The sequence below is a fragment of the Heteronotia binoei genome, chromosome 6, assembly GCF_032191835.1.
Source record: "Heteronotia binoei isolate CCM8104 ecotype False Entrance Well chromosome 6, APGP_CSIRO_Hbin_v1, whole genome shotgun sequence".
Lineage (NCBI taxonomy): Eukaryota > Metazoa > Chordata > Lepidosauria > Squamata > Gekkonidae > Heteronotia > Heteronotia binoei.
The window spans coordinates 82,792,640-82,820,462 of NC_083228.1; the positions used below are offsets into that span (position 1 = coordinate 82,792,640).

The window sequence follows — 27,823 nt, forward strand, 5'->3', positions numbered from 1 at the left end:
AAGTTGGAGTGGCCTATGTATTCAGGTACAATAATGTTTCTTAATAGCTGAACTCTTGATCCCTAAATCTCCCAGCCCTTCCAATTCTCAGTTACAAGCTATTTTTTTCCTAGTCAGTTCCAATGTTTTCTTTCCCCTAACTGCAAATTGTCAGCCTCTCATCAATATTCTGCCAGCCCTCATTGGTTGTGCTCTGAGAGAGGCAGAACTGGACCTGTCTGTCACAACAACAATTCTTGCTGTGAGTGTGGTTGATTTGTCTCCAGGAAAATGAGAGATTTCTATATCTGTTCCATTAACCTAAGACAGGCAGATGCTCTTCAAGAAGGCCATGCTTCCACATCTGATATGACAGCTTTCATCAATATTACATTACTCAGCATTGACATGGCACAGCCTGCCCTCGTGCTGAATAAAGTGACTCACAGGAATACTGGGTACAGCTTGAGAAAGAAGAAATATATTTTTTCATGATCATGAGTCACTAAATTGAAGGGAAGCCCCTAGGGACAAAGTAGTCAGATATCAACTTACGACCTGTGCATCTGTGAGGAGCTCCAGCTTAATTAGGTTCCATATACATAGACTGGAATGATTAATTCTTGGTTTACAGGGCTCAGTAAGGGACTGTTCTTTTCTTTGTCAGGGCTCAACTGGAGAGGATTGTGGTGTAGGGTTGCCAGCCTCCAGGTGGGGCCTGAAGATCTCCTGCTTGTACAACTTATCTCCAGCTGACAGAGATCAGCTCCCCTGGAGAAAATGGCAGTTTTAAGGGTGGACTCTATGGTATTGTATCATGCTGAGGCCCCTCCCTCCCCAAACCTCGCTGTCTCCCGAATCCACCCCCAAAGTCTCCAGTAGGGTTGCCAATCCCCAGGTGGGTGAACAACAGGAAACCACAGTGTAAAGATTTGGTAAAATAATAACAAACACTGTATAATTAACACACTTTAAACAAATGCTCTATACTCTTTTTTATGCAATATTCATTATAATTCTTGGAAAACACTCTTAGCTTAATTTATATGACTCTACCCGAGTTCAATGTTCACAAAATGAAATAATAATTCTACTGAAAGAAATGATGAATGCTGCAAATTGTAGGTACTTTCTCCTGCTGTCTTCACATCCCTTTTTCTGACAGATGCAGGTTGTACCATAATGCTTGCATGAATCCAGAGGTAGCAGTCCTCTATCCAACAGGTGTGGCTACACAAATCCCAGGTTTAATTTGTGTTTCATTTGCCACTTCCACTGGCCGCATATCCTTAAGCAACAGTTCACATCCAATTTGTTAATGTCTCTAATTTGTACGAATGGAGAACCCTATCTGGTGTTCCTCTCTCTCTCTCTCTCTCCCCTCTCCCCCCATACACAAAAACCAAACAAATAGCTGAAGTGGTCCTGTACAGGAAGCCAGTCTGGTGTATTGATTAGAACATGGGTCTAGAAGACTGGGATTCAAACCCCCACTCAGTCATGAAGCACTCTGACGACCTTGGGACACTCATTCTCTTTCAGCCTTACCTGCCTCAAAGGGATTTTGTGAGAATAAATTGGAGAGGGGGGATTTTTAAAAAAATTACCAGATAAATATATTCCCAAAGAGTGGTGAGCATAACATAATGCCCAGGTGCAACTGTTTATGTTCCTCCATTGGCATTTGCTTTTTTTGGTAATTAATTCTTCTGTACACAGTTGTCCATGTACAGACAGGCTTGTTCACTAGTGCCCACAGCTAAAATTACATGTTCTTTTCAGAAGTTTTGATATACGTGGCTTGATCCCTTTTCCTCTTTTCAAGCACAGTCTTTGTTCCAATTTAGTTCTGTAGCTGCATTTTAACACAGGAATACAGGAATGTAAACAGGGAACCATCTATAAGATTAACTACTGTATGAAGGTCGGAATGTCAAATCAAGGCAGCTAAAAAAATCCATGTTTAGTGACTGACCCACTGCTGTGGACACACCAAAGCTCAGTAGAATATTTTTGGGAAGTGCAGTTGGTCTGGCTTGATAGCTAAGGTTAAACTGGTAGATGATGGGGGAGGAGCTCATTAGTATTTTAAGCTGCTTAATGTTATGAGACATTTTGAATTTGTGACCTGACCTATTGTCATTCACCCCAAGAATTTGTCATTGGCTTTCAATAAAATAGATGTATGTTTAGGAGACAAAGAAGCTTGTCCTGAAATAATACTTGAAAATTGAATAATGTTGAAAATTCTTAGTAGGCAAGTGGCAGTGAGAGTCTCCCTGACCCCTACTAATTGCTCTGAGTTCATTCGTCTCATGACTCACTGTTTTATTCTAACCCATTAGTTGAATTACACTTTTGTAACCTATCCCTGCCAATCCATTATTTTCATATATAATGTATGGAGGCTTATTTGATGAAAGAAGTTGTTCACATATGGAAGTCCTTGCTGAGGAATTGAGAGGGCAGGAAGCAATTCTGTTTGTCCTGGGTGCCTGGGAAGATGGAAGGTGACTCAGACAGTTCCTGAGACTCATCCTGCTCATCTCTAGTACTCTGCTGACCATGAAGTTGGAAACTTGTGTGAACTGACCCTAAGAGGAATCTTCTTGTTCTGCTTAGGGCTTGCTTTTTTTTAATTAAAAGAAAAAGGCCAGCAGGAACTCATTTGCATATTAGGCCAACTGAAACTGCATTCCTGTGCGTTCCTGCTCAAAAAAAGTTTTTGGTACAAAAGTCATAGATTTTAAGAAAGGTGCTGAAAAAGAAGAAAGGTGAGGGCAGTTTGAGCAGCAGATGAAGCCAGATATTCCCTGCCTTCTATCACCAAAAAAGCACCATCCCATTTGCATTGCCCTGCCATCTGATGCCCATCCTTCAAATATTAATGCAATGCTAATTGTGACTCCCTGACCTCCACCCTTTCTCCTGCTGGCATTTACCACACAATGCATTCTCTGGCTGCCTCTAGGCAGAAGGACTGAGGTCTCCAGTTTCCTTTCAAGACAGTTATTATTCACTAGTTGGTTAAATTCTGACCTTCTTAAGGACCAGATCCAATCAGAGCACTATTTATTCATCTTCTATGTTGTGTTCTAAATGGACTTGCAAGGCACAGGGCTCGCATGATTGGTATGTATTTTTTTGTACAATTCCATAATTTGTGTTGTCATTTATGTTCAGCAAAGGCTGTAGTGCCAGAGCAGATGGAGCCCTCTGCTGGTGGTGGTGAGGCTATCATCTTTTGGGGAGTTTGAGCTCTACCAGTAGGACTTAAATGTACGGTCTTGTTCTCAAAATAAAAGCTGTATTCAGGATGTTTATTAGCCTTGAATTCTAATTGTTTTAGAATAATTACTTTGGGGTTTATTCTCTGGCATGCTAATTATCTTACTGAATTACAATATTCCAAAATTAGAACCTGTATTTCTACTGCTTGGGCTGATAGCCCAATCTTGTCAGATCTCAGAAGCTAAGTATTGTTGGCCCTGAATAGTATTTGTATGGGAGACAACCAAGGAAGTGCAGGGTTGCTATGTAGAGGCACACAAAGCAAGCCACCTCTGAACTTATCTTGTCTTGAAAACCCCTTGAAATCACCTAAAATACAATGCTATTTGACAGCACCTTATACACACCATACATCTTGGGCTGGATGTATTGCAATTAGTTGGTGGGATGAGAGTTACAGGCATGCTGTTAATTATTTGAGGTTATTTTGTTTCTTATGCATTGTTGCAGTAAGGAATGAAAAAGAAAATGTTCAAGATGGTCTTTCCTTTTAACAATAATAAGTAGTTTGGGATTTATAAATTGCTAGTTAATATTTTTTCCATATATCAGAAAGACACCTGCTTAGAAGTTCTGGTGATATAATAAATGTATTTCAATTAAATGGTTAAAAGATAATGGATTAATCAGTTAAACAGTCTTTAACTGGGTGACCATCCCTCAATACTCTATGGCACCAATTGCACACACATCACCCCCGACAGCCCACCCCCACTGTCAAGGGCCAAAATAAAAAGACATCAAAAACAGAGGACACTGCTACACAAGACATCCCTTAATTACCTGTTTTTTAGACATCTACCACCTTTTCAGTCAGATTCTATCCATGCTTAGGAATGGGGACATGTTCTGCATGCACCAGAGTTTTAAGAGCAGCAAACAATTCCAAGTCCACTCACATACAGAATATGAGTCTAGCATCAGTAGAATGAAGAATAGTGCTCCAATAGCACATTGTAGCTAAAGTATATGTTTAAGCTGTAAAATGGATTAATTTAACAAAATAGGAGTCAATTGCACCTTTAAGACCAACTTAAGACGAGGAAGAAGTGTGCATGCACACGAAAATTTAACAAAATAGGAGTCAATTGCACCTTTAAGACCAACTTAAGATGAGGAAGAAGTGTGCATTCACACGAAAGCTTACATTCTGAATAAAACTAAGTTGGTCTTAAAGGTGCAATTGACTCCTATTTTGTTCTACTACTTCAGACCAACACGGCTGGCTATTTGGATCTATCTACATGGATTAACTTGTTACCTTTCATCAAATACTATTAAATGTGAAGTTAAATATTTAATGGGTTTGTATGATATTGCCATTCCTACTCATATTATTTTCTTGTGAATCAAGTGCTAATGCATTGATAAAGCTGGACACACTGTAGTGGCTCTACCTTGCTCCTTGATCTCTCAGGCACACCTGAGAGGTTAATAGGGAACCAGGTACAGCGAACTTTGTTCATGCCCAGGGAGAAATGTTAATCTCAGTAAACATGATTATCGGTCTCTGCTCTCAAGCACGTACCATGCTCTGACCAAATAGTTTTGTACATGTCAGCTATCTACCTCAGACAATGATTCATGATTATCTTGTATGACTCAATAAAAGGCTAGGGGAAAACCCTAGCAAGTCAGCTCAGGATTGCGGCCTGAAAACAGACTGACCCTCGAATTGTTCTTTGCTACATGTGGCGCCCGAGCAGGGAACACATCCTACTCACTCCGTCTGGAACAGACTTTGATGCACCTCTCTCATCCCTTCAGGGTGAGTATGGGAATTTCGCTTTCTCAGGGACAGAAAGCACATGCCAGGGAATTGACCTATTTCCTTAGAAAGGCAGGGCAGGCTATTTCTGAATCTAAAGTTCAGGACCTGGTAAAAGAAATCGGGCAGCAACGTCCTTGGTACTCGGAGGGCGGGTCCCTCAGGGTATCTGACTGGCAGAGAATTGGCACAGATCTTCATGCTGAACCACAAACTCCGGTGGAAATCTTGTAATTGTGGTTCCACTGTTATCATGGTGTTGGTACCTATGGTCCCGACACTCTTTCCCCCTCTCAACTTAGCACTCAGCCCTCCCTCCTCTTCTAATGTTCAGTTGCATCCTCCTGCTGCCACTCCTTCTGTCCCTCTGGCTGATACTGGACAGAAGGAACAAATACCTGTGGAAAGTGCCTTCCAAAAATAGGTATGACAGGAACAGGACAGGGGAGGAGCTGGCTGACTTTTTATCGGTATGCCCAGTAACATATGCACAGAATGAGGATGGGCAACAGGTTGTTAACTATACTGTGTTGCCCTACTCTGTTTTGAGTGAAATTAGAAAGGCTATCAGAGATACGGGCATAGGGGGAACCTATGTACAGGGTCTTTTAGAAGGACTCTCTAATGGATACACTATGATTCCTCAAGATTGGAAAAATATGATAAGGATGATGTTAACTCCTGGACAGTATGTAGTATGGGACAGTGAATATCGTAATTTGGCTGATGTTCAAGGGCGTGGCTCGAATGGGGCTTATACTGCTGAACAACTATATGGATCTGGACAGTTCAGTACTATTGAAGCTCAAGCAGTACTCCCTGTTGTGACCCTTGCTTTTGTATCTAAATGTGCTTTACAGGCCTTTGCCAAGGTACCTTCAGAAGGGCGGCCAGCCCATAGTTTTGCAACTGTCAGTCAAAAGGCACAAGAGCCCTATTTAGACTTTATCAACCGTCTTTGGGCAGCAATCAGAAGACAGGTTGATAATCCTGACACAGCAGGAGAATTAATGATGAAATTGGCCAAGGAAAATGCTAATTTAAATTCAGAAAGAGTCCCGTGGCGCAGAGTGTTAAAGCTGCAGTATTGCAGTCTTAAGCTCTGCTCACGGCCTGAGTTTGATCCCAGCAGAAGCTGATTTCAGGTAAGGTAAGGTAAGGTAAAATTTTATTTGTATCCCGCCCTCCCCGCCTAGGCAGGCTTAGGGCGGCTAACAACATCTTATACATATACAACAATAAATGTAAAAACTTTAAATTTAACAATAAAACTTAAATTTAACATCATAAGCTGCCTCAAGGTTACTCAGCCTTCCATTCTTCCTAGGTTGGTCAAATGAGTACCCAATTTGCTGGGGGGAAAGTGTAAAAGACTCATTTTATTTTGCAACAGCGCTCAGCTCAGCAGGCTGAAATTGCTGCTGTAACAATGGCCTTTCAGCTCTTTTTACAAAGGCCTTTCAACTTAATAGTTGACACCTTATATGCATTTAATTTGATTCATCAACTTCCTGGTGCATGTGTCACTCCTCAAATTGACCTTGATTTGTTGGCTGTATTTTTTTAACTTTGCAGTCTTTAATTTCTTGCCTTGTGTTACCTATTTTTGTTTTACTACTATTCGAAGCCATTCTAATCTTCCTGGTGTGATTGCTCAGGGCAATGCATACGCTGATAAGGCTTTGAAAGGTGTTACTTCTCTATTTACTGATCCCTTTCTCAGTCATAGCTATTTTCACCTAAACGCCAAAGCACTTGCCAAACAGTTCTCATTACCTTTTGATCAGGCCAGTGGCCCATCCAGTCCAGCACTCTGTGTCATACAGTGACCAATATATGTGTCAGTTTGGTGTAGTGGTTAAGTGTGCGAACTCTTATCTGGGAGAGCCAGGTTTGATTCCCCACTCCTCCACTTGCACCTGCTGGAATGGCCTTGGGTCAGCCATAGCTTTGGCAGAGGTTGTCCTTGAAAGGGCAGTGGCTGTGAGAGTCTTCTCAGCCCCACCCACCTCACAGGGTGTCTGTTGTGGGGGAGGGAGATTTTGTGAGCTGCTCTGAGACTCTTGAGTGGAGGGCGGAATATAAATCCAATGTCTTCTTCCATGTACACACGCACGCACACACACACACACACACATATATATATATACTGTGGCTAATAGCAACTGATGGACCTCTGCTCCATATTTTTATCCAATTCACTCTTAAGGCTGGCTATACTTGTAGCTGCCACCACCTCCTGTGGCAGTGAGTTCCACATGTTAATCACCCTTTGGGTGAAGAAGTACTTCCTTCTTCCATTTTAACCTGACTGCTCAGCAATTTCATTGAATGCCCATGAGTTTTTGTATTGTGAGAAAGGGAGAAAAGGACTTCTTTCCCTACTTTCTCCATCCCATGCATAATCTTGTAAACCTCTTATCATGTCACCCCACAGTCGACATTTCTCCAAGCCAAAAAGCCCCAAGCATTTTAACCTTTCTTCATAGGGAAAGTATTCCCTAATGAGCTTTGGCAAATGGATGTTACCGATATAGTTTCCTTGAAACCTTGGTACTGTATCCATGTTTGCGTAGGCACGTACTCTGGATATCTTTGGGCTACTGCCCACCATGGTGAAGCCACCAAACACGTTGTGGCTCACCTTATTTCTGCCTTTGCGGTAATGGGTCGTCCGCAACCGTTGAAAACTGATAATGCCCCAGCATATAGTTCTTCTGGATTTGTTGATTTTTGTACACAATGGAACATTCAAATTTGGCACGGCATTCCGTATAATTCCACGGGTCAAGCTATTGTGGAATGCACTAATCAGACATTGAAAACCACTCTTCAAAAACAATTAAAAGGAGTGAAAATGAAGGTTCCTACCCAAACGCAGGTTCAGGAACAATTGAATTTGGTCTTATTAACTTGGCATGGTCTGGTTCCCCTTATTACCTGGGGGTGTGGGCATGCTGCTGTGTTCTCTCTTACAGGTCCTTTGGGGTTCTGGCAAGTTGCGTTCACCCGGCTAAAGATGGCATGGCATCAGGGTCTCCCGAATCTAATTCCCAATTTCAATCTCAGCCTCAAAAGGGAGATGGTGAGACACCCACACACCCAGACGGCTCGTGATATTACATGGGGGGATGTGAAGTGTCTAATCAAGCTCAAAAAACGTTGGAAGAGGCTGGGCGAGAGCCATCCCCAGAGAACTTGGTGGCTGCTGTTTTTGAACAGCTATTAATTAACTCCATGACTGTTCTTTGTTGTTTGTATTTATGTATTTTGTCTCCTGTCAAGGTGATTAGTTTTGGAGATCGTCTTCAGTTTCATATTTGGGAATGCTTAGCTAACATTAACAACGTTTCCCATTTTTGTTTGACACAACGTTCTGATTTACATATGTTACTAGGGACCTGTCTCATTCCCGTTTGCAAGGCTCCAGGAACTGTAGGAAACAATACAGTTCTTGGTAAATTTTTAAATGAATCCCAGATCTCTTATGCAACTTTATCCAACTAGGGCATTCCAACCTATAAGCTTCCAGCGGATGCCCTAACTCTATATACCCCATATGTGGCTAACCATGAAAATCTTACTTGTGCACAGATGGCAAATTGCTCCCACCATAAGCCATTGCATGGTTGCCTGCAAACAGATGCCCCCTTGTAGAAATGTAATGCAACAATTAATGTAACAAGTAATTATGGCCATACTCCCTTACCCCCTGGGAGGTTTTTCTTTTCTCTTGCAGCCGTCGGACTTTTAGTTATATTCCTGCTAATATATGTTGTTTAATTCGCCTTGCTGTAGTGTTGCCTCAAAACTCCTGGCTTATGGAATCCTCTGCCTCACGCATTCTCAGGGAAACTGTCCCCTTAGCCTCTACCTGTGATTCTTCTGCTATGGCATTATTATCTCAGGCTGAATATGTGACCCTCACTGCCTCACTTGTAGGTGTCCCTGGCCTCGCCACCCACAACTCTCGTAACATAAATGCACTTGCTTGTGTAGTTGCTAAAGCATTGAACCATACCTCCAGTGCTCTCATGGCTCTCAATGTAGAACAGCGACAGCTTCGTTATGCTATTTTAGACAATCGAGCTGCAATCGATTATTTGTTGTTATTACATCATCAAGGCTGTGAAGTTGTACAGCAGATGTGCTGCTTTAATTTGTATGACAATAGTCATGTTATTGAATATGAAATACAAGCCCCCAAACAACCGACACAGCAAATCAAGCAAGACGTCCTCCCTTCCTGGTGGAACAGCTTATGGTCCTGGCTTCCCTCATGAGCCTGGCTCCAAACTCTTTGCATGTATGGAATATTAGTTCTTGTCATATTGATTTTATGTTGCTGTTTAATCCAGTGTGTACCCTCCTTATTGCAACAATGTCTTGCTATTTTTCACAGTGCTCCCACAAATCCTATTTCCCGACAACAATTGCCATATGTATATAAAGCTCTTGCGCAGATGGACCATCAGCTTAAAAAACAATAAAGGTGGAATGTAGTGGCTCTTTCTTGCGTGTTGATCTCTCAAGCACACCTGAGAGGTTAATAGGGAACCAGGTACAGCGAACTTTGTTCATGCCAGGGATAAATGTTAATCTCAGTAAACATGATTATCGGTCTCTGCTCTCGAGCACGTACCATGCTCTGACCAAATAGTTTCATGTCAGCTATCCACCTCAGACAATGATTCATGATTATCTTGTATGACTCAATAAAAGGCTAGGGGAAGACCCTAGCAGGTCAGCTCAGGATTGTGGCCTGAAGACAGACTGACCCTCAAATCGTTCTTTGCTTCAGGCACACCATACAGTACGTTTCAGTGTTTTTCTGTCAACCATGCAGATATGCAAAGGATGAACTGTTATTATATCTTCTCCACTTTGTTTAGCCCTGAAGGGCTAGAATGGAAAAACCCAACGACTTCCAGGGTTGGAAAATGCCGAGCTGAACTGCTTCTCAGAAGGGGAGCTGGCTGGAACTTCTGTTCGGGGTAGTGGAAGGCAATCTAATGCCTACTGCCTACTTTTCTCAGTCAGAGATCAGTCCAAGATATGCACAGGAAACTTAGAGGAGATTTACCTTGGCTAAAAGGGAGTCCGGGGGGGGGGGCTCCGTTTAGGCTTTGAGGGATCTCCGGAGACGAGTTGCATTTTCATCATCTGCAGAAGTTTCCAGAGTCATTTATTTGACATAAGCTCGACAGGATCCTAATCTTCTTTGATACTGCTAAACATCTAAAGCTATACAAGACTGGTGTTGATCTGGATAACTACAGAAAAGGTACAGATTGCTATCTTTCATTCTGGGACTAATTAAAGTTAAACAAAATAAAATCAGAAGGTGGGAAATTGAAATCTAGAAAGCTTGGAACAAAAAGGGGTGAGACTGTGGTGACATCAAAAAAAGTGCAAGAGGTGGAAGGGAGAGTGAAAGTACATGATTCCACCTTGTTAAAAATATAAGAAAAAGTGGCAATTCATGAGTGCAAATTGATGGAGACCCAGATACATCTGAGAGGAGTACCTGAGGATGAAGAAACTGATTTGAAAGAATATATAATAAAAATAATTGCAGAATTTTTGGAGGAAGTTCCTGAAGGAACTAGAAACATGTATGACTATATGTATAGAGTGAACTCACTATATGCAAAAAAAAAAATCTACCAAGAGGTGTGGTTATAAGATATATGACAAAAGAAATGGTGGGGAAAATCATGAATAAAAACTTTGAAAAGACATTGATAGTGGGAGGCAGCAGAGTAAGAATTATGAAGGAGTTGCCAAGTGATAAATGACAGAAGAGCATATAAAAACTGACAGAAAAAATTACAGGACAATGAAATGAGGTATAGATGGATAATATCTGAAGGTTTGAGCTTTGAGCTACAAGGAAAAAGGATTACAATTACAAGCACACAGGAACTGCGTGAATTTTATGAAGAACATAAAGAATTTGCACCATGAGGGATTACAAATTATTATCTTGAAATGTAAATGGACTAAATTCACCACAAAAAAGGCAACATTTCATTGGATTAAAAAGCAAAATTGTAATATAATTTGTTTACAAGAAGTACATATCAAACAAAAGGAATACAAATTTTTATGGAATAAACAATTGGGACTAGAATTTCATTCATTGGCTGAACAGAAGAAAAGGGGAGTGATTTTTTATATTAAACAAGAATTGGACCCGAAACTAGTGTTTAAAGATAAAGATGGAAGATTTGTAGCAGTAGAAATAATATTAAATGCAAAAAAACCGTTGTTACTGGGACTGTATGCACCAAATGGAGCAAAGGATGCTTTTTAAAAAGACATTATACAACAATTTGATGAAGTGACGTATGATCAAGTTTTGATAATGGGGGACTTCAATGGAACAATTAAGAACACACTGGATAGGTCTGAGGGGAAAAAATAATAAGGAAGGAAAATTGCCAAAGTGTTTTTTTGAATTGGTCAAACAAGAAAATTTGGAAGATATATGGAGGAAATTTAACCCTGAAGTTCGGGACTATACTTTTTTTTCAGCAAGACACAAAACTTTTTCCAGAATTGACATGTTGTGGGGCACTAAAGAGTTAGGTCTTATAACAAGGAAAATAGAGATTTTACCTAAAATAGGGGCTGATCATAACCCAATAATGTGGATTACAAAATTGTCTAAAAAGTCGAGAAGATGGAGATTGAATGAAGATTTACTACAGAATAAAGAAATAGTGACATCTCTAGAAAATGAAACTAAAGCTTTCTTCTAAATAAATGTAAAGAAGATATAGAATTTCAGATAGTGTGGGATGCTTATAAAGCAGTAATGAGAGGAATATTGATTACATTGAATAATAAAGACAAGAGAGCAAAAGAAAAACAGATGCTGGATATTCAAAATGAAATAAAGAAAAAAGAAGGGGAACTGAGAAAAAGGCCAGGGAAAAAGAAAATTATGAGGGAGATTACAATATTACAAACACAAATGAGACATTTGTTAAATAAAGAACTGGAATGGAATCTGAAAAGGTTGCAGCAGAAATCTTTCAAGGGAGCAAATAAACCTGGAAAATATTTGGCCTGGCAATTGAAGAAAAAGAGAGAAAGTAAAATTATTAATTAAATTGTGGTGGAGGGAAGAGAGGTGGTAGATCAAGAAGGAATAAAAAGAGCATTCTTTAAGTATTATGCCAAATTATTTAAGGGTGTTAAAATAAAGAAAGAAAAGATGGAAGAGTATTTACAAAAGACTAAAATAGCACCCTTAACAGAAAATATGGAAAAAGTCTTGAATGATCCAATTGAAAAAATAGAAATTGAAGCAGCAATTAATGCAATGAAAAATGGAAAAGCACCTGGGCCAGATGGATATACAGCTAAATTTTTTAAAATCTTCAAAGAGGAGTTAATTTCGAAACTTCAGGTCATGGAAATAAATTTGGCTGGCACGCTTATATGTACTATGGGGGGAAAAGATGGATGTTTTTTTCTCACACCATTATATAAGAATTTGCTAAATACTTGGATGAAATATAAGAAGTATGGGGACAAGAGAAAACCGTTATGGATAGTGCCAGCAGAAGTAATAAAAATAACAGCTGAGACGGGTGAAGAAAAGTGGTTGTCATACAATCAACTATTAAAAATACAAAGTGGCAAAATAGAATTGAAAACTGCTGAAGAGTTGAATAATAAATATGATTGGTTCCAAATGCAACAAATAAAGAGCTTGGTGGCAAATGATATTAAAACTGAAGGAATAAGAAGAGAGCAAACAGAAATGGAAAAAGTTCTACTTGGAGACAATGAAAAATTAATTTCAAAATTATATAAATTACTTTTAAAATGGTCTATGGAAGATGAAGTAGTGAAATCTCAAATGATTAAGTGGGCAATTAATGTAAATAAAGAAATACAGATGGAAACTTGGGAATATTTGTGGAAGAATTCTATAAAGCTTTCGACGTTTCATAGTATTAAAGAGAACTGTTTTAAAATGATGTACAGATGGTATATGACTCCTAAAAAGTTGGCAAAGATGAACAATAAGATGCCAGACAGATGTTGGAAATGTAAAAAACATGAAGGTTCTTTCTACCATATGTGGTGGACTTGTGAAAGAGCAAAAAAGTATTGGCAGATGATTCAACAAGAAATTTCTAGGATCTTGGGATACGAATTTTAAAAAGTTGCAGAGACTTTTCTGTTGGGATTACAAATGGAAAAATTTCCAAAAGAAGATAGAACTATAATCTGGTACTTGCTTTCAGCTGCTAGGACACTGTATGCGCAGTTGTGGAAGCAAGAAAAAATACCAGAAAAATGGGATTGGATTGTAAAAGTTATGACATGGAGTGAAATGGACAAATTAACAAGAATTTTAAGAGACTAAGACTTAGAAGTTTTTAAGATGGAGTGGAAAAAGTTTAGAAGATATATAGAAAAAGAGTGGAAAATAAAAGGACATTGGACAATTTTTGATAACGACTAAGTACAAGAGGGAGGAGGATATTAATCTTTGTTTTTATTAGTTAAGTGTACCTTTAAATGTTAGTATTTTAAGTAAATAACGCTGGCGGGGGTCAAGTAACGGGGGGAGGGGTGGTTAGAAAGTAATATATGGGATAGATAAAAATAAGTTATTAACAAAACAAGAAATAGATATTGTTACCATATGTTACTAAATAAAATTGTTTTAAACAAGAAGGGAAAAATCCAAGATGGCCATGGAAATGTGCACAAAGTGTTTACACCAAGGCCATGCAGAAAGGCTTCAAAGTGGCTGCTGTGTTCATTTCTTGTGGAGAAATAAATTATAGTCCACAGTTGATAGCATCTCTGCAGAGACAGACACCTCTAGGCAGGGGGAAGGGGAGAGGGAATCTAGCATTCTGAAGAGGTCCTTGAGTAGCTATCATGCTACAGGTGCAGTGACAAAAGATGGATGGCTGAAACCCTGTTTAAAGACTTCCTTGGGATTTCATAAAACAATATGCCTGGCATGTTGCTTTATGAAAACATTCACTTTTTCCTGCATTCAGCAGCAAAATCAGAATCAGTTGTATTTTTATATATATCATTCTCTATCCACATATGCTGGCCAGCAATGTGATTCCAACAGCCAAGGAACCAAGATTGATGATAAATACAATAAACTAGAATTTAGACAAGACTTTTCACAGAAACGGAGTGATTATGCCACAAGTATGGAGAATGGCCAGGTAATGGTTGGACTCAATGCTTTTTTGGGGAGGAGGGGGTCCCATCACATTATTATGCCATGAATTTCTCAGTAAACCTGCTCAGCTGTCAAACCTTCCTCAACACTCATCATAAGGCTGTGAGCTGATTAGATGTGTTCCGGTTACACTGCCAATCAAGTCTGCAGCTGCCTGCTGGTCAGGAGTCGATTCCTGTGTGGGTCAGGTTTTGATCCACACATACCCCTCACCAAAATAGACACACAATGACATTGCAAAAGGGAGAAGAGGAAGAAGTCATTGTCTCTTCCCTCCCTTCCAAGCTGAGCAGGAGAGCAGTGATATTCTGATCTTCCCACTGCAAAAGGAAGAGAAGAAAGATCTTGTTTCTTTTCTTTTCAACTGGGTTTCTGATTCCCGTCACTAAATCTGCTGGCTCTAGGCAAAAAACTGTCTAGGATGGGAGATCAGAAGAATCTGACTTGCAGCTGATCTGAGAATTGGTTCCTGATTCCCCAGCCTGCAAAACAAAGAAAAAATTTCCCAGCAGGAGATCAGACGTCAACCCTCAGCTGATCACTCATTCTGTGAACACAAACAGGTTGTAAACAGCCTGTTGATTAATTGGCTCCCTGGTCACCACTAGCAAATGGCAAGTGAACCAAACTGGTTGGTGTTCAAGTATCCCTTTCCAGTGTCATGTGATTATCTTTTGGCTTAAACAGTGATGGACTTCTCACTACTCATTTTGCTAAACTATTGCAGATAGAAAATGCAGGGATTTGCCTAGCGGCTTAAGAGATGTTGGTGGTGCAGCAGGAAGCAGAGACTAGCAGTGCCACCCTAAGCAGAATTACACCCTTCTAAGACCATTGGGTATATCTGCTTCGGACAGCATTGTGGGTGTCTTTCATTTCAGAGTAGCCCCCAATTTCCACAGAGATACTGCAGCTGTTGTTGCATCATCAAAAGGGAAACAAGAGAACATTTTAACATAAAATAATTGTTTTCAGTTTTCAAAGATGAACCTTCTAAATATCTTTCATGCATTTTTCAACCCAGCAGCTGAGACAATTTCAGACTCATGCAAATCATACATCAGGGATGCAGAAAAAAGAAATGAGCAACACTTTCCAAAAAGCAACTGGTGAGTTGATCCTCCCAAGAAAACCAGAATGCACAGACAAAAACAAGTGCTGAGGATACCTAGAAGACAAAAATTGAGAGGATCTAGAAGGAAGGTAGTTCAATGGGATGTTTATGGTGCAGGGAAGATTTTTACTGCTCATGATCATCAGGATGATCTGCATGTTATGCCAGCCAGAAATGATATAAACTCACCTGACATGTCACCATATGCTCAAGAGAACAACCATAATGCTTGTAGAGGCCACTTTCTATGAGGCCAGGGGCAGAGGGTTTATTTGAGGTTCCCCTTCCTGCTCTCTGTTCTCCCTATTGATGTCATTTGCTTAGTTGAAGGATTAGATATGCATTTAATCCTGGGGTGTGCATCTATATTTGGCATGAAATCAACAACAACAACAACAACAAAATTTTATTTATATCCCGCCCTCCCCGCCGGAGCAGGCTCAGGGCGGCTAACAACACAATTTAGATTTAGTTATACAGAAATAGATAAAAATACATTTAAACATTGTAAACATTTTAATTAAAATCTACGTAGGCTTTAAAAGTTGATTAAATTAAAATTAATAAGTGCTAATGCTATGTTTGCTGTTTATGTTTATGATGGCGGTTTCCTTAGCAATTTCCGTTTTCATCAGCGAAGGCCAGTCGGAAGAGGAAGGTCTTGCAGGCCCTGCGGAACTGTTCAAGGTCCCGCAGGGCCCGCATTTCCTCTGGAAGTTGGTTCCATAGGCTCGGGGCTATAGAGGAGAAGGCCCGGTTACGGGTACTTTGCAGCTTCACCTCTCTTGGTCCGGGGATAGTCAGCAAGTTTTTCCCGGCTGACCTCAGTGCTCTCTGGGGTTCATGTGGGGAGAGATGGTCCCTAAGGTAGACAGGTCCTCGACCATATAGGGCTTTAAAGGTAATGACCAGCACTTTGTAACGAACCCGGTATATGACTGGCAGCCAGTGCAGTTCGCGCAGCCCAGGCTGTATGTGCTCCCATTTAGGAAGTCCTAACAACAGTCTAGCTGCTGCGTTCTGCACCAGCTGCAGCTTCCGGGTTCGGTACCGAGGCAGCCCCATGTAGAGGGCATTACAGTAATCCAGTCTCGAGGTGACCGTTGCATGAAGCACCATTGCCAGATCTTGGCGCTCTAGGAAGGGAGCCAACTGCTTTGCCCGCCTTAGATGGAAAAAGGCTGACTTGGCAGTGGCTGCGATCTGGGCCTCCATTGATAATGCAGGCTCCAGTAAAACTCCCAGGCTCCTAACCCGGTCGAAGATCGGGAGAGGTATTTCCCCTCCCCGAGCGCCCCGACCCAGGCAGAGGACTTCTGTCTTCGCTGGATTCAGTTTCAGCCCGCTCCTCCTCAACCAGGTTGCCAAATCCTGCAGGGCCCGGTCTAAGTTCTCTGGGACGCAGTCAGGCCGACCGTCCATTAGCAGATAGAGTTGGGTGTCATCTGCATATTGATGGCACCCAAGTCCATGTCTCCTGGCAATCTGGGCAAGGGGGCGCATATAGATATTAAATAAAATTGGTGAGAGAACTGCCCCCTGAGGCACTCCACAATCCAGTGTGCGCCTCTGGGACCGCTCGCCCCCAATTGCCACCCTTTGTCCCCGATCCTGAGGTTACAGTTCTGCTGACTAACGGTGTTACCCTAAGCACTTACAGCCTTCTAAGTCAACTAAAGTCAATTGGCATATGAATGTATGTGCTGTCAAGTCACAGCAGTCTTGCATGACCACAGCAAGGGGCTTTCACAGCAAATGAGCAGCAGAAGTGGTTTGCCATTGCCTTTCTTTCAGACTCTTTCTTGGTGGTCTCCCATCCAAGTACCAGCCTGGCCTAATTTCTGAGATCTGATGAAATTGGGCTATACCATACCATTCCACATCCCCAGTTGACTTTAAAAGTTATAATTCTTCAGTGGACTTAGAAGCACTGCTTAGGATAGCACTATTGTATGATTACCTTGAAAGGAAAATGAAATGGTATTATTATTTCAAACTTAGATGCCAATACTGATGCGGTTCCCTCCATGTATAAGACCATTTTCCCTTTTTAAAAAAGACTTGTGCTTGCATCACATCCTTTAGTTCTTTGGACTGGAACTAAAGGACATGATGCAAGCACAGATCTTTTTAAAATATTATTTTAAATTAGACCCAATAGCAACAATTACTCAGGCCACTTATTGTGATGTATTACTGATTATCAAGACCTTCAGCCATGATGATAAGTGATGTCTTGAAGTGGTTAGTGAGGCTGTGGCAAAATTTCTGGCTGTCATCCTTAAATTTAATTCTGACCATGTTTGAATGCATCTGTAAGCTCGGTTTCATTTTGATTTTATCTCCAATGTTTAAATTTTTATATTCTGTGTATGTTTATCTGAATCTATTATGCCATTAAAGGTTTGGTATGGTATGGTCTTGAAGTCCTACTTGCTATAAGCTGCAGATTCCAGGTGTACTTATTTTGATGTACTTTTATAGAATATGTCTCAGAATGGTTAATAGTGTAGATGTATACATTTTCCCCATTGGAACATTAAAGAGATAAGATTAATTTGTAGAACAGGCATGTTTAGGATTATCCATGAAGGATACTAGCATTTTGTCAGGTTTCAGCATGGAACTTTGGGTTAGTATTGTAAACCAAGCTGAGTCTTGATTCAAGACAAAAGTAGTTTAAAATGCATTTTAAATAAACAACTGTATATTTGTCATTTTTTCCAGCTCCAAAGGTCTCCACCATACTGAAAGCTCATGAATCCAACAAATCGGTAGCAGAATTAAAGATCAATAAATCTCTTCAGAAGGCCAGGATCACAGCATTGTTTTCAAACTCTGTAGGTTGGACAGCGATAACTAGTGTTTCTCTATCATCTATCACTTGCCTTCCCCACAATCTCCCCAGGGCATTACCTTCTTCCAAATCCATTCTAAGTATTGTTAGGTTAGGCCTGGTCATTCATCTGACCTAGGGACCAAGCTAACCTTCACAGTGGAAATCTCAGCTTTCTGCTCTAGATAGCCCCACTTTGGTTACTTTAGGCTGCTTAAGAAGACACACAGTTTAATGTTTTCAGGGACAGTTCTGGCATGCCTTTCTTTAAACTATTATAAAGGCCACCGACAAATACAATTGTCTTTTATGCAGGGTGAAAAGAGAGAGCAAACAGAAGCCAGCATACCAAGCACTCTCCTTGTAACTCTGAAGAAGCTGGGAGCCTCAGATATTGATGCCCTTGTGCCTACCCATGATGAGCGAGGATGTTCCATCCCAGAGTGGAAGCGGCAGGTGATGGTGAGGAAATTGCAGGCCCAGCTGGCATCTGAAGAAGGAATGAGCAAGAAGGTACTTAGTTAACAGAAGGAAAATGTGTCACTGCACTGCTTTCTTGCACTGTTTGACTTCCTAACAGCTATTTATTTGATTTTGTAATTTATTATTTCCATTTCGATTATTTCACTCCATGCACCAGTATAATGGAAAACCTTTTTACTGATTTTGATGCAATGACACCCAAAATGTAGCCCCCAAGTAATCATAAGACCAGACTGACAGATCCTGTACACAGTGTTGGTTTTTTTTGTAAACACATCTTGCTCTGTGACTGGAAATGGATAGATGGGTTTGTAGAGGCCTGGCCAACATCAAGATATCAGCTCAGCTATGGGTAGTACCTAGCAGGCAGGGTCCATAGAAAATGCACTAGCTATTCCAATCCAGACTGCAATTAAAATTGCAGAAACACACCTGTATTTCACTGAAGAAAGTGAAGCAAGCCAAGCTTCGGACAAATCAACACACACACACACACACACAAGGAGTAAGGCCCATTGTGAAGAAAAATACAACAGGCTCTAGAAGGAGGTTCTGGGCAAGTGCCCTCCCACCCTTGCTGTCTTCCCACCCAAGTAAAGGCATTCACTCCCCCCCCCACCTCAAGGGGAGCTGATCTGTGCCATCTAGAGAGCAGTTGTAATTCTGAGTGATCTCCAGCCCTCATTGGGAGATTGGCAACAGTGGATCCCTAGGAGAAAATGGTAATATACCTGTCTGAGGTCCCACCCATCCTCAAACCCCACCCTCTCCAGGCCCCATCCCTTAAATCTCTAGGAATTTCCTAACCTGGAGTTGGCAACCCTACAGCCTCTACATAGGAAAAGGACAGTCTTTCTTCACAGTGTGGGGGGGGGGGACCAAAGCAACTTACATCATTCTCCTCACTCCTCTCTCCCTCTTTGATCTGAACAACAACCCTGTGAGGCTTCCCTATCTCCTTCTCAGGCAACCATCCTGGGATGAGGCTTAGAGGAAGAGGGAGAAGGAGAGTGACAGGAAAGAGGCAGGAAAGACAGTAATAGCGGGACAGCCATGCCCTATGAGGAAACACCCGGCAGTGTCAGGTTCCCTAGTTATTTCAACAGCCTTCGGAGGCTGCATGTGTGAGAGGTTGTCTGTGTGAGCTGTTGATAGGGTTGCAGAGGTCTATTGCTGCTGCTGACCATGATGCCTTTTGTGAGGCCGGTTGACAGAGAAGACAGAAAGAAGCATCAGAGATGTCTCTCTATCTCTGAGGTAAAACAGTTCTGACAGTTTGTTGAACATTCGTGGACCTGCAGTAGATGGGAGCAAGGGAGTCAGCCAATGGGAGGCCAGAGATAGTGACAGATGGTTCATGAGCCAATAGTTGACACCCTACATCCAATGAATGAGGGAACTGGGATTTGCCGCCATGCCATGGGTTTTATTACTAAAAGAAAAGAGATGTTGCTGGGCCACATCAGCAGTGTGTGTGTGTGATCTCTGTAGTTTCTGTGCTTATGTAGAGATGTTATGGAGGGAAAGGAGGAGGGGCAGGGGAGACAGACTTTCCCATCTGCTCCCTGACTCACAGCTGCTTCCATGTCACCAATGTAGAATTCAGTCCTGGTTGTCTTGATTCATGTCACTGTATTTCATTCATGCCACTTAAACCCCCGAAAGATGGGAATTACTTATCATGTCATGTTGAGTTATACCCATGTGGCTAGGGTTCCCAAGTCCCCCTTGTCCTCTGGTGGGGGACTTTTTTTGTGGACACTTTGTGTGTGTGACGTGATGACATCACCCACAAGTGACATCATTGCACCACTGATGTCGCGCGCCAGCTGCTCTAGGCATTTCCAGGGAAACTCTATGGTTTCCCTGGATGCTCTAGCAATTTGAGAGGGAAAAACTCTATGATTCATTCTATGGTACACCAAAGACTTTTCCTTCCTTATTGCTAGAGCGTCTGGGGAAACCATTTTCCTGGAAACACCTAGAGTGCACAATGTCGCTGGCGCAATGACATCACCCGCAAATGACACCATTGTGTCAGCGATGTTGGGGGAGGTCCCCCCCGCTGGCCCAATGTGGGCCAGCAGGTTGGGAACCTCTAGGGTGGGAGAACTCTCATCTGGACAGGGGACTTGGCAGCCCTACATGTGGCTGTATTCTTGAGTGGAAACCATGCCATTTTGTATATTAATCAGGCTTTCCTACAGACTAACATTTGACTAGTTTTAGTAGATTCAGTTCCTCAAACAGGTGGATTGAGTGGAGATTCTCTTAACATATTGTCCATGGGTGGAGATGATAATACATAGTCCTTTGACAAAGATAATTTTAGACAAGGTGGTTGCTTGATGATGAACAAGATGATTTCTAACTCTGTGATTCAGTTGACTTCTTTGACTACTGATTTGGGGTGCATTGGGGAAAGGACCTAAATTTAGCTTGTTAACAATTCTGTGTTACACCTTTCTTGCTTTCTTCCATTATCCAGAACAAGGAAGACTGTGCTGTGGAGCAAGATGATTGGCAGTATTCCCAGGCACACAATGCCATCCTGGGTCCCTATGGGGAGCTTCTGACTGAGAATGACCTCCTGTATTTAGAGAAGCAGACTGAGAAGTTGCAAATGAGGAAGAAGTGCCAGGAGTATGAGAGTGAGCTAGGACGCCTGACAGAGGAACTGCAGACAGTTCTCCCAACTCCCATTGTCAATATCACAATCAACAGTCAGTTACTGCAGCAAGGATCTGAGGAGAACAGCCAGGAACTCCCTGCCTGGTGCAGCCACATGTCTGGAGTGGTGAAAAGCTTGTCTCTGTTGCTCAACAACATCAATGGAATGAAAAAAGAAGAGAATGAGAGACTAGCTCCAAAGATACTTCCTAAGTCAAGAAAGACTGATATTATTTCTGGAGGGACTGTCAAAAGAGAGATTCTGGAGTGCGGTGTCTCTGTAAAAAATCTAAGAGGCAGTTTTGAAAAACGAGCTCTCTTGGGACAACACAAAACCTTTGAGCTCCAAGAACTGAAAGTCATGTCCTGGGAACATGGGAATGGGAAAGAGAGAAGTCCACAAATATTATCATATGTTTGTGAGGGTAAGAAGAAATTTCTTTGTGAAGACCATGAGTTTGGAGACATGGAGAATGCCAGTGATTCTGGCATCAGCTGTGAGGAAGCCACCTCTGAGGTGACTGGTTCACCTGTCTCTATAGCAGAGTCTAGCATGCTCCGAAAGGAACGTATTGTACTGCTTTTTTTAAGTCACTGGAAAAAATCTGCCTATACTCCTTCCCTAAAGCTCATGGCTAGCAAGACTGTAAAAGCCTTAAACCCTGCAAAGGTGGGGCTAGTAGACATTACAGCAGAAGTTAAGAAGCAGCAAACTTCTATGCAGAAGCCTTTGGTGGAAATGAGCAAGCTTGGCCATTTAGTTCGACAAAGATATGCTATTAAAAATCTAATTGACCGCTGGAAGGACATAATTTCTGTTGTACCATCTCGGCAGATCAGGCGCCTCAGTCACCAGCACACAGTCTATTCCCCAGAACAGTTTCTCCCATATGTGAATGGTAAGCCTGCTGATTACAACAGCTTAACTCTTGATCTGTTTATGTTGGGCTATTTCCACATCCTAGAGCTGGACCTCTCCCCAGAAGAACGGAAGAGAAGACATCTCCTTTGCTTTGAAGTCTTTGACCACTTGGGTAGGCATCGATGGGAAACAGTGCGTGCCTTTCACAAAGCAGTGATTGATGAGATAGCTGCTGGCAAAAGAGGCTGGAAAGATAGCTTTGAGGACATTAAGACAAGGTTTTTTGGTAACCCAGTCAGTAATGTGGAACTCAAAACATCACCTGTTGAAGCGAATCTGAAATCAGCAACCAGTGACAGGGTCCAGAGTGTGGTTCTTGAGCAGAGAGATAGTGCCCCACAATGCTTTGAGCTAGGAAGCTTCAGTAATGATGAAATCTGCAAGTATATTGAAAGGAGTTTTGCCTTCTGGAAAGAAAAAGAAGCAGAGATGTTCAGTGTTGAGGCTTCAGGTCGACCTTTACATTAGCAGTCTATATATGCATAGGAATCTGTGATCCAGAATGCACAGAGGAGCCTGCTGAAGCTTCTCCTGACATCTTCAAAGAGCTCTACTGAAAGTCTTAATGAAAAGACCAATAATTTTTGGCATTGTCCTTTGACATATGATGATTCATTATTCCATGGGCACTGCATGGAATAAGCAGACACAAACTGGTAATTTTGTTAGTAGCTAGAACTGCTGCAAGACTGAAGAGGGTTTTTTTGGGGGGCAAGCTACATGTTACTCTGCAGTGTAACAAAGCTTAGTGTGACCCTTTCTCCAATGCAAAATGTTACCTGGAAGAAAGACAGGAGGAAAGAGGGTGCTTAACTCTTCTTTAACTAGGTGTTTTGCTCCGGAAATTTCCTTGCTAACAACTTAATGGTGATGAGGATTTTTGGGGTGGGGGGTAGGCTGAACAGGTTAAGCACTTCCTTCCCCTTTTACTCTTTTTCTTCTTGAGAGACACATGGATAAAGAATAGAAGCCATCAAGGAGCCATTACATACAGCTTACTTTGTTTCTTCTAAGTGGGAAAATGTCAGGGTGCCCATGGCATTAGCCACTCTTTACAATTATTTGTATTAATTGTTCTTAAATAAGGTGTTCTCAAATGGCATGAAGATAACATGTGTTTGTAGCATATGAATTCCCACATGCATATCTGTTCATCTCCTTAAAGACATGCTTGGTAAGCTGCTAACAGAAAGCGGTCATTTGAACAAGTGTCTGAAAGCTAAAATAATTATGTATCTGATAATTTAAAAATTGTTAGGCTTCACATGTTCCAGGCACTTTCCATTAAGTACTATAGGACTAGTTCATGTATCTGCCCTCATGTGGTACATCTGGTTATTATATTGTGATTTAATTATTTTCAGATTTTTATATCCACTGCAGTTAGCATTTATTTGTCTTCCCATTTTTTCAAAATATCATGACAATGTAGAACGAAATAAATGTGATTTGGATTTTTCTGTTTTCTACACATTTATTATAAATAATATAACAACAAAGTAGTGTAACCTAAAACATGTTTTCAAAGTGGTTTGCAACAAAGGGTCCACAACCTTTGCTCTGTCCTTGGTACATGCTGAGTCCCTTAGAACACTGTAATAGGTTTTGAATGAGAATACATGAACCACGTGTTTACATTACTTGCATGGACTGAACATGAGCTGAATGAATATCATTGTATAAATGTTTCATTTTGTAAATATATATATTTACATGTCTTTCTATTTTTAAGCAATTTCAGGTTTTAATTAAAAAATTCTCAAAATTTTCTCAATGCAAAATAGAATTATTCCAGCGAAATGATTGGTAGGACAAATATAGTTGAAAATCATTAGTCAAGAGGCAGCTTTAGCATTTCCCCCCAGAAATACAAAAATGACATTCATATGTCCCAAGAAATATCATAGTGTAGTAGCTAAGAGGAGGAGACTCTGGTTCAAACATTACCTCTGTAACAAACTCATGGTGTAACCTAGCAAATTGTTCAACCAGCCTCAGCTATCCATCTGTAGTATGGGATAATAATACCAGCACACCTTACTGTTGTAAGGATTATTTATTGGATTTTGATACAATTATACACTGCCTTTCTGCCACTGCATTCCAGGTGATTTTCATTCATACTGGTACCGACAATATAATATATACAACACAAAAGTGAAAAAGGGACAGAAAACAGGTACATTCATTTCCTTATATAACATATGTAGCTATTCTGTGAGCAGTACAAAAGAAAGTTCTGGAAGAGGAAGAGCCAAATCGCAGATGGTCCCAAACAGGTTGATTAAGACAAGAAAGATATGCCTTGAATATACTTTGAAAATGGTAAGTGCTATATAAATGCTGTGTTACCATTTTATGTGTGTGTTTCTTGCAAACAAAATCTTTCTTGGCCACATGAATCAAAGTGGTTCTCTTAACATTCTCTATTCTAAGTGCCAAAAGAATTCAAGCTTGCCATTTCCTCATAAAGGAAAAGAAAAACATTAGGAACAGATTTATTTAAGAAAAGAAAGCTTTTTTATGGCAATTTCTTCTAGAGAGCTAGAACATTTAAAAATATTTGCTGAAGTAGTGAATCTGAAAAAGTCAACACAATTCTTGTCAATAAACTGAGGGAAATCCCCCCACTAGTCTCTTCAGGCCACAAAGGTACATAGCAATTAGGTTCTGCTATTGTGGTTGTAAAAGGCAAAGCAATTTCCCGATATGTACAATCATGCTCCATTTTATTAAAAAGAAGGGACAAAATTCCTGCAGTCAGTTATTACCTCAATAATGTTGTTGCTCAGACTCGTGGAAAAAAGACAAGAGTTGGGAATTGGGCACATAAGGTAGACTTCAAGGGCATGAAGTCTAGGCAGGCTGGATCAGCATGGAATCCACATGGAATCATTTTTGCCTGCCACATTCAGCCACTTCATTTATGGCCACAAAACTAGTCTAAGTCTATCCCGGGGTTTCTAACAGGATGGTGAAATAAGGAATGGTAATAATGATGTACTGTTTCCTGCAGGTGCAAATGCTGCCGCTCTCACCCCTCTGTCTGTGACCACTGCTTTAGTTTATTTATGGATATTCCTGGGGAAGGAATGACATACTACCCAGATGTCACACTTCCAGTGCTAAGTTTCTCATGGGGCTATATTTAGGTAACAACAATTGGGTCTACAGATATGTTTGGAAAGGAGAAGAGAAAGCGAGAGAGCTCTCAAGTCATTACTGAACAAATGTTGTTTACCTTGCATTGTTATCCTTTTGTCCAGTCCTGGATCCCCCACACCAGCAGTTGGGTCCCATATAAAATCTGTTTCTCCTGATCCACGCCTTCCTGTCCCATGTCTTCTTGCTCAATTTCCCTCATTAGATGATCACTTATTTATGCTTGAAAAGTCCACCAACATCTCATTTGTTGCATGCCATTCATTCCTCCTCCCTCAAGATTGCACTTTGTTGTTGGAGAATTGGTGTGAAAAATAAGTTCTTTGCCAGATAGAACCAGACAGCCAGATAGAACCAGTGCTGCCTAGAAATCAGCAATGCGAGTGTCACAAGCCTTAAGCAATATGATACTCCCAGGAAGTGTCATATTGAATTCATGTTGTGTTTCTGATTTTGTTGTCCTTTACCTACTATGGAAAAAAAGCACTGTTCTCTTCTACCCAGTAAAGAAAGTTTTGGTCCTTTTTCCCATGCCCCAAAGGAAAATCATTACTACTGCTTTTTACATAGCTACCATTAAGGCTGAATTCAAATGATTGTCCATTCTAAATAAACACAAATCTAGTTGGGGTTTGTGTACATGACTAGCACTTTAAAATAGCTTATTTTCTAAGGTACTGTACTTTTTACAAAGTAACCAAAGGGAAAATCCCCCAAGTTACCTGTACAGGTGTATAGAACATGATAAAAGAGTGATTGTTTAAGACTTAACTCCAGTTATCCATGATGCAGCCACGTATCTTAAATGATGTTAATTCTCTTTTCATTAATCAAGATTAAATCCTGACTAAGAAATCAGTGTATGGGGGATGGAAACTAACTCCAGTTAAACTGTTCCTTTTTCAAATTTCCAAGAACTCTCCCATCACCATTTATTCTGCATATTAAACAAATTATTGGGAGACAAGCCTCTTGGCAAATTTGTACCTAAAAAGGGATCATGAGGTTTTTACCATGTTCAGACAGGCAACAAAACTATCTTTCTATAATATATGTGGGTTTTCTTTACAAGTATAGTAGTACAGCACTGGTGGGCTCTACTGGGCAGGAGACACATCAGATCATCATTAAGTGAGAAACAGAGATCTTTCACCTGCAAGGGGCTTCGGCTCACTCACAGCTCCATCTCCTTGTTTATTCTCCCCATCTCTTGACAGAATCTAAACTACCCTTTCTTTTCATACCAAGACAGCCATCAGTTCCATCCCTTCACGTGGCTGTGTGGAATTCACTTCTTCCAAGCCCTGCTGGGCACTTGGCCAGAGCCATATTGTGATATTAAGGCCCACTGAAGTGAACACATTGGTAACACATTATTATTCCTTTTGTCATGCAAGTTATACTGATCCTCAGTAAATAGAATCCAAGTAACAACAGCAGTTGCTTCTGCATGGAGATTTTCCTCTTTCATGGACAACAGGAAGCCCCTACAGTAAATGGGAATAGCCAGTCAATATGGTGCCCAATGGGCACAACTTCTCTGGCTCCTATTGGTAAAAAGAAAAAAAAAACTTGAGTGTGTGAATGACTGTTCCTGTACTGCATGCTGCTGCTGCCACCATTGTGGGGGCATGTTTTGGTGCTCTTCATGTGGATGTAGCTAGTGACATTCAGTTCTCCTTTCTGTCAACCTTTGAAATAACCAAAGAACAGGGCAGTGTACAAGAAAAAGAGGGCTGGTTTATACCCCACTTTTTCCTACTCTATGGAATCACAAAGCAGCTTACAATCACCTCTCTTCCTCTCCCCACAACAGTCACCGTCTGAGGTAAGTGGGGCTGAGAGAGTTCTGAGAGAGCTGTGACTGGCCCAAGGTCATTCAGCAGGCTTCATGTAGAAGAGTGGGGAATCAAACCCAGACCTCCAGACTAGAGTCTGTTGCTCTTAACCATGCTGGCTCTCATAGTCAAACTTTTTAAAAAAATCTGATATAGGTTGACTTTAGAACATAAACATTATAGAAATTAGGAATTTTCAAATGGAACTATGAAATATATCACCCACATTGGGAGAAAATCCTTCGGAAAATGCCCTAAAAATGTTGGATGCTAAATGTAATGATTTATGAAAAAAGATGAAAACTTAAAACACTTGATAGGCACAATACTATAGGAAATGGTAAGGTGAAACTATTTGGAAACATGGAGAGAACTATAACAGATCTGTAACAAACCCTCTGAAGACAATTTGTAGGTTTCTTATCTGAAAGCAGCTGATTAGCCAATTTCTAATTATCATTTTAGCTTTTAGATCAGGTAGTTTTTAAATCGGGTGGCAAAATCAGGTGTTAAGCACAATGCATACTT

The 27,823-nt window shown here is 40.9% G+C and overlaps 1 protein-coding gene across 1 annotated transcript in view; it reads left to right on the forward strand.

Moving 5' to 3' along the window:
- ESPNL (espin like) overlaps positions 1 to 23,001 on the forward strand; it is a 46,314-nt gene extending 23,313 nt beyond the window's left edge. Inside the window, exons 6-12 of the mRNA XM_060242685.1 lie at positions 267 to 437; positions 8,778 to 9,174; positions 14,074 to 14,253; positions 15,295 to 15,379; positions 18,112 to 18,224; positions 18,536 to 18,733; positions 21,192 to 23,001. Of these exons, the coding sequence (XP_060098668.1) occupies positions 267 to 437; positions 8,778 to 9,174; positions 14,074 to 14,253; positions 15,295 to 15,379; positions 18,112 to 18,224; positions 18,536 to 18,733; positions 21,192 to 22,763 (2,716 nt within the window). The 3' untranslated portion in view covers positions 22,764 to 23,001. The remainder of the gene's footprint in view (positions 1 to 266; positions 438 to 8,777; positions 9,175 to 14,073; positions 14,254 to 15,294; positions 15,380 to 18,111; positions 18,225 to 18,535; positions 18,734 to 21,191) is intronic.
- Positions 23,002 to 27,823: the final 4,822 nt, after the last annotated feature.